The 7,500-nt window shown below is 40.7% G+C and overlaps 1 protein-coding gene across 1 annotated transcript in view; it reads right to left on the reverse strand.

Annotated features, from left to right (window-relative positions):
• The window catches only part of LOC138978155 (prolyl 4-hydroxylase subunit alpha-2-like), a 49,003-nt gene that overhangs the window by 23,774 nt on the left and 17,729 nt on the right, over window positions 1-7,500 (reverse strand). The window contains exon 2 of the mRNA XM_070350814.1: window positions 35-375. Within this exon, the coding sequence (XP_070206915.1) occupies window positions 35-285 (251 nt within the window). The 5' untranslated portion in view covers window positions 286-375. The remainder of the gene's footprint in view (window positions 1-34; window positions 376-7,500) is intronic.

Here is a 7,500-nt window from a genome sequence, read left to right on the forward strand (position 1 = left end):
AACATGAGCAAGACAAAATCCAGTGCAGTCTTACCCTGACAATGCTTTTAGGTTGTCATATTCTGCGTTGATGTGCGACTGCAAGGCATCCAGGAGCGTCGTCTCTCGGCTGACCAGCTCCAGGATTTTATCCGATGACGTGTATATCTCACCCACACCACATGACGTCATCACGGCCAGTATCACGAATAACGTAGGCAGTAGTTTATTCATCGTCGTCTTGACTCCACGTCTCCAGAATAGCGATGAAAACGTTAAATTGACAGCTTGACACGCGCACTCCATGCGTGTACGACTTCCTGTATCTTACGGCGTAGAATATTAACCACGGAAATAGTGTGTATTGCCAAACTTCTTCCTTTAGTCTCTTTGCACCTGCAACACAGAAAAAAAGACATAATATGTCTGGTCACTTTAAAAAAAAAATTAAGCATCCGTTTAAATTTGACTTATCACACAAAATACTCCCTAGTTACTGGCTCTTTTGAGGAGAAACAGGAGTAAAAACCTCAGTTCATCCCGAGATATCGGTTCCGCGCACCATCTAAACTCTGGCCAGGCTTTGGACACATCTAAATCGTCAAAAGCCTGGCTGACTGTTTTCCCCCGCCATTTAGGCAGCCTCACTCCGTGTTGGGGGGATGGCTGCTGAGTAATTTAGTATTCTTCGCGTTTCTATAAACCACCAAACTCTGACATGGATTATATGTGCTTTTCCGGGCGTAGTTGGTCTTGTGCTTACGTGCACTTACGAATGGAAATAAGGCCTGGTCTGTCCTGCAAGTTCCGAAAAATGTTCACCCTTAACCCCACGAAGCGCAGTCAAGATTCGAACCCCGAACCTTCCCCGTGGAAGGCTGACGTGAAAACTACCAGGCTATTGCCACCGTCAGCATTTATCTTCTTCTAAAAATGTAAATATATTTCGCACGCCCTAACATAAATAGAGAAAGCAGGTTAAAAACATGACTTTGCCTATTAAACTGCAGGGCTATCAAACTGTCATTCCGTCGTGTGTATTATTATTAGAACAAGTATCTCATCGCTAATTTATTCTTTTCTGCAAAATATTAATGCTGACTAGCTGTCAAGGGTTAACGAATCCTTCATGAATATGGAATTCAATTAAACATGTGTTCCTGATAAATTCACGTGTGGTTTACTTCCAGTATGTCTGCTCTGTCGTTTTCGAATTTCCACGTGGTCTAGCTGCTCCGTGTTCTTGTCAGCCCGCAAAATTGGCACTGTGTGCCAGAATGACAGTGTACTCACGTGTTTGTGTGTGCGTGCGTGCGTGCATGCATGCGTGCGAGCGTGCGTGCGTGCGTGCGTGTGTGTGTGTGTGTGTGTGTGCGTGTGCGTGCGTGCGTGCGTGCGGGCCGACGTGCGTGCGTGCGTGTAATTCACCATTGATCCGTGCTGATTAATAACTTGGATAAAATCAGCCTTCCGCTACGACGAATACACAATCTTTACAGGCGTTGCTGCTTTTTTTGCAGAGTGGGAATTTTAAGGGAATCATTTGCTTGGGACTTTTCCAACAAGCGGCCGAAACATTGGATCAAGCTAAGTTCTTGTTACTAATTGTTTGTCTGTGCACTTTTAAAGACCGTTGGGTCGATATATTTGTGAATGTAACGTATTGTTTTTGTCAATAACAAACGTTCCAACAACCTACCTTTCTTGTTTTGTTTTTTTGTTTCTGAATTTTGGAACGTGGGCAGTCTCTTTGTTTTTGGATTTACTGTTTTCTGGGGAACGTCAGAAGACCTGAAAGCGACGTTCCAGTTCACGACAGCAGCGGAACTACGACCCTAGACACAACCGTCGAACGCAGAAGAAGAAGAAGAAGGATTTACTGTTTTCTTGCGCTTAAAGATACCATCCTTCCCGCTTACACGATCATTTTCATCACTACAGATCTGTAAAAGGCTTTCACACAAAATTAAGAGCATCCTTCCACTTGGACTTATACCAAAATTCAATAGAGCGGCTACACTCTGTGCAAAGTGGGATTTTAAAATTTTTTTATTGAAATGTTGCAGATTTCACATACGTGACATTTACGAAATATATTCAACAAAACATCCCTACTCTGTAGAGAAAGTAACCAGTCTGGTGTTGGTTTTGGGCGTGTGTTTAGGTTTGGTTTAAACAAAACTGTATTCAATTATTATCATGACAAAAAGAATACATGGTTTTTAGGATACCTAACTCAAGCATATAATGCTCAGTAATCCTGGTATGTACATGACAAAGGTTAACATGAATGTGTTTAGGTTTAAGGAAAGTCCTATCTCGTGTAACAAAATAAAGCCACCTGAGATCACTGGTGGTGAAAAAGATCTCTTACACGAGAATGAATTTATTTAACATAACATAACATCACATCACATAGCAAAGCATTACACACGAGGAATGCGATACTAACGATTTGTCGGTGAAAATAAAATAAAAAGCCAGGAAAGGAAATCTGATTTTTTTTTTCTTTTTTTTTTTTTAAACGTGCACCATGAATAAAACACTAGCATCCCTTTCGTTCGTCTTTTTTCATGACTCGTATTTCCCCCTCAAATTTCCTGTTAAATTATATTGGCTAGACACTAAATGCAGACCTCAAACCCGACATTTTACCGCAGGTAACCTCTGCTCTTAATAGTATCACGTAACAGACGAGCTTCTTTATAATCCTGCACTGCTCAATAAAACACACAAGGTATGGGAACAGTAAGAATAATTTCAAACGTAGAGTGTTTTTGGTGTACGCGATCACGTGCACCATCGCATGGGTTCATGCTTTTTTACTTGTAATAACATTAACATCAAGGACTCTACCTCAACTGCAAAACACTCTTGTTTGGAAATAATGATTTAAATGTATTTTTGAACACGAAAATATTTTCTGTTGTACAAGATTATGTCAACTGATCGCTTTCGGCTGATATTATATTAACAGGGACTGCAATTGATGTAGCAAAGCTCTCTCTCTCTCTCTCTCTCTCTCTCTCTCTCTCTCTCTCTCTCTCTCTCTCTCTCTCTCTCTCTCTCTCTCTCTCTCTCTCTCTCTCTCTCTCTCTCACAAGGATCGGTATTAGGACCTCTGCTCTTCTCAATATTAACAGCTATTGTGTTTTCAGCGTAGCAATAGGGTCCGATATTTAGACGAGACAAGTATAATGCCGACGAGTCGAAGACGAGTCGCATTATACTTGTTCGAGTCTAAATATCGGACCCTATTGCTACGCTGAAAACACAATAGCGATTATATAGCTGTTATGACCTTGATTTGTTGTTCCAAACTTACAAAATGACAGTTTTTGCGTCGATGCGTTGATCTCAGGTTTTGATAGCAGACAAACTTCTTACGCGCATCATGTTCGCGCAGACATGCACACCGATACACGCTTTCTGACTTTGGAAGAAAAACTGACTCCAAGTGCATTCGACTTCACAACACAGTTGTTGAAACAGCTTTTTAAGTTGTCAGTGTATGCTGTTGTCGATAGAAACATCGCCGTGGTACAGATGGGTAAAGCGGAATCATGCGTCGGCCATTTTTCTCAATATGCTTTTGGATATTGAGTAAAATGGCCGACTTCCGCCGCATTATGCTTTGATGATCGGAAGAGACCATCCAATCACAGCCCCCGAATTCCCCCACGTGTTCATCAGAATAGCTATATTATGTTAATGACCTCCCCCTTTATATTCAACATTTATGTGAACTTTTTGCAGATGATACCACAATTCACTCCAGTAACAAAAATTTAACTCGCTTATCAGAATCCCTCCAAGGGAGTCTAAACCAGCTGACAGAATGGACTGACCTAAATCACATGTCTCTTAACCCAAAGAAAACCAAATATATGATAATTACAACTAGACAAAAACGAGAGAATTTTACCTCAACTGGTCCCGATTTAATGCTTGACGGCAATATTGTGGAAAAAGTCGACCATCACAAAGTTCTAGGTGTCCACATCGATAACAACCTGTCTTGGTCAACTCACATTGTACAACTTAGTAAATTAGTGTCAAAGAAAGTGTACCTCTTATCTAGAATTAAACACTTCCTTAATTGTCAAGCCAGGAAGTTATTTTTCACTGCTCATATTCAGTCTCTTATTGATTACGCATCCACTCTATGGGACTCAGCAAGTGATAATTCCCTAAAGCTACTCAGCAGATTACACAAAAGAGCGCTAAAAGTAGTATTACTCAAACAGACTACTCTCACCGACTCAGACTACATCAACATAGGGGTCCTACCTCTAAAGTCAAGAATGAATTATAACAAAGGAATAATGATGCATAAAATTATGACAGAAAATGCACCCGAAACCATTTGTTCAAAATTCTCTTTGAAGAATTCGCACCACTTTATAAAACTAAACACTCCTCTTCCTAGGATAGACCTATTTAAATCAAGTCTTGTTTATTCAGGAAGCAGCCTCTGGAACGCTCTTCCGGACGCCCTGCGGCAATCCACCAATACGGATTCTTTTAGAACCAAATATTCTTTCCATTTAATGAACTCTATGAACAAATAAACTTGATTGGTATGTTCTCTTTGTATACAGTTGTTCATTATCGGAATTATGGTTTATTGTGACAAAATCACGAAGATTTGGCTCTGTAATACATTGTTTTGCTGAGCTAATGTATTGTTGCAAAGTATGCTTACTTTGCGTTTATCTTCATTGCTTTACACCCAGTTTTGAACACAACCTTATGATCTACAATGCTTCTACATAATGCGCTTCATGTACATAAACTTATATGTTCTACCATTAATGTTTTTATGTAAACTTTTTTATTTTTTTTATTTTTTATCCTTAGTCATAGTTATAGTAACATAGTTTAGTCCCTCTTTAGGGCGAGGGCCAGATGCAAAAAAGCATATCTATGCTTATTCTTGTCACCCTCGAAAAATAAAGATTTGTCATTGTTTCTCTCTCTTCATTTTATTTACATAAAATAATAATGAAATATTATGAAAGTTAAGTGTTGAAGTTATCACTTGTTCGCCATGTTTTGTTATCGGAATGTGTATTGATTATCAGTTTTAGAACGTGTCCATAAGCAGTCTACTTGTTAACGTTATTGTTTGAAACGTCCTTACTAGATGAGGAACGAAAAGAAGTGTGGCCGTCACCAACTCCCTTGCAGACCAAACTATACGGCAGTCGACAGGAGTTGGAGAAAACGACAACATTTATCACCAGTGCTGGACTGATTGTGTAACCTCTGCGAACGCCAAGAAGAAGAAGTGTGAAACGTGTATGAAAGAAAATGAATAAAACATGCTTGAACCAAAGACTCTACCTTTCTTATTATTCAAAATAATTCAGATCTATACTGGATACATATACCTTTTAAAGCGTAACTGATCGGAGGCTTTGCAAGTGTTGTTGTTGAGTAGGTTTATTTCCTTTTATTTTTTTCTCCTTCACTCAATAACTTATTTAGGATCTAAAAGTATGGCTGTATAAAATTAGTGTTCTGTGTGTGTGTGTGGGGGGGGTGTGGGTGTGTGTGTGTGTGTGTATATGTGTGTGTGTGTGTGGGGGTGTGTGGGTGTGTGGGTGTGTGTGTGTGTGTGTGGGTGTGTGTGTGTGGGTGTGTGTGTGTGTGTTCGTGTGTGTGTGTGTTTGTGTGTGTGTGTGTGTGTGTGTGTCTGTGTGTGTGTCTGTGTGTCTGTGTCTGTGTGTGTGTGTCTGTGTGTGTGTGTGAGAGAGAGAGAGAGATAGAGAGAGAGAGAGAGAGAGAGAGAGAGAGAGAGAGAGAGAGAGAGAGAGAGGAAGAGAGAAAGGCAAAGACAGACAGACAGACAGACATACATACATAGGAAGAAGCTAAGACACAGAGAGACAGGCTAGTAAATAGACAGCATCAATGACATAATCACTGTGGTGACGTAGACAAAAAGAAGACGACACAAAGATCCCGAGAGATCAACACGCCTTCACATGCCAAACGTTCAACGACTTTAACAGCCATTTCATTTCAACCTCAGCCAATAATACAAAGCTGGGTGATCCAGTAAAGGTTAAAGCTACTGTCCCTTCCATACACATGGTCATATTCACCGTCACAGAGCTGTCCAGACTTGCACATGGCATAACAGTATTCTTCCATTTGGAAATGTGCTAACAATCAGCAGCTAAGCGTGCTTTATGTGCATAGTATTGTGTGTGTGTGGCTGCTTTATGTGCATAGTATTGTGTGTGTGTGGCTGCTTTCTGTGTATAGTATTGTGTGTGTGTGGTTGCTTTATGTGTATAGTATTGTGTGTGTGTGGCTGCTTTATGTGTATAGTATTGTGTGTGTGTGGCTGCTTTATGTGCATGGTATTGTGTGTGTGTGGCTGCTTTATGTGCATGGTATTGTGTGTGTGTGGCTGCTTTATGTGCATAGTATTGTGTGTGTGTGGCTGCTTTATGTGCATGGTATTGTGTGTGTGTGGCTGCTTTATGTGCATAGTATTGTGTGTGTGTGGCTGCTTTATGTGCATGGTATTGTGTGTGTGTGGCTGCTTTATGTGTATAGTATTGTGTGTGTGTGGCTGCTTTATGTGCATAGTATTGTGTGTGTGTGGCTGCTTTATGTGCATAGTATTGTGTGTGTGTGGCTGCTTTATGTGCATAGTATTGTGTGTGTGTGTGGCTGCTTTATGTGCATGGTATTGTGTGTGTGTGGCTGCTTTATGTGCATAGTATTGTGTGTGTGTGGCTGCTTTATGTGCATAGTATTGTGTGTGTGTGGCTGCTTTATGTGCATAGTATTGTGTGTGTGTGGCTGCTTTATGTGCATAGTATTGTGTGTGTGTGGCTGCTTTATGTGCATGGTATTGTGTGTGTGTGGCTGCTTTATGTGCATAGTATTGTGTGTGTGTGGCTGCTTTATGTGCATAGTATTGTGTGTGTGTGGCTGCTTTATGTGCATAGTATTGTGTGTGTGTGGCTGCTTTCTGTGTATAGTATTGTGTGTGTGTGGCTGCTTTATGTGCATAGTATTGTGTGTGTGTGGCTGCTTTATGTGCATAGTATTGTGTGTGTGTGGCTGCTTTCTACGTATAGTAGGATTGGTTTTGTTCTGCAAAAGTGATTTCGTAACAAGTAGCTGACAATTTTGTCAACCTGCAAAATAATATAACTTCTGAGCAGCTCTCGCCAGATATCCGCCAGACACGCTCTTTGTTATGCTTCGAAAGTCGCGAGAACTTCGATCATCAGCCATTGCAGCTCTCGTGAGAAAGCCATACAACATGGTTTGTTATTCTTATATACATTTGGGAGAGCTTCCGAAAGCTAGAATACCGACACGGTCTAATATTTCAAACAAATTCCACTCTGGAGATCGAGAGGAGGAGGCAGCCACGATTGTGATATTGGTAGGTGTTAAAACGAAAGGGCGCTCTTACCTCGAGCAAATCCCTGGACAGATGTGTAATAGTTGAAACAGATTGTGTTTACGTGTAGGACAGCACATTTCACTCTC

Source organism: Littorina saxatilis, linkage group LG10, assembly GCF_037325665.1.
Source record: "Littorina saxatilis isolate snail1 linkage group LG10, US_GU_Lsax_2.0, whole genome shotgun sequence".
Classification (NCBI taxonomy): domain Eukaryota; kingdom Metazoa; phylum Mollusca; class Gastropoda; order Littorinimorpha; family Littorinidae; genus Littorina; species Littorina saxatilis.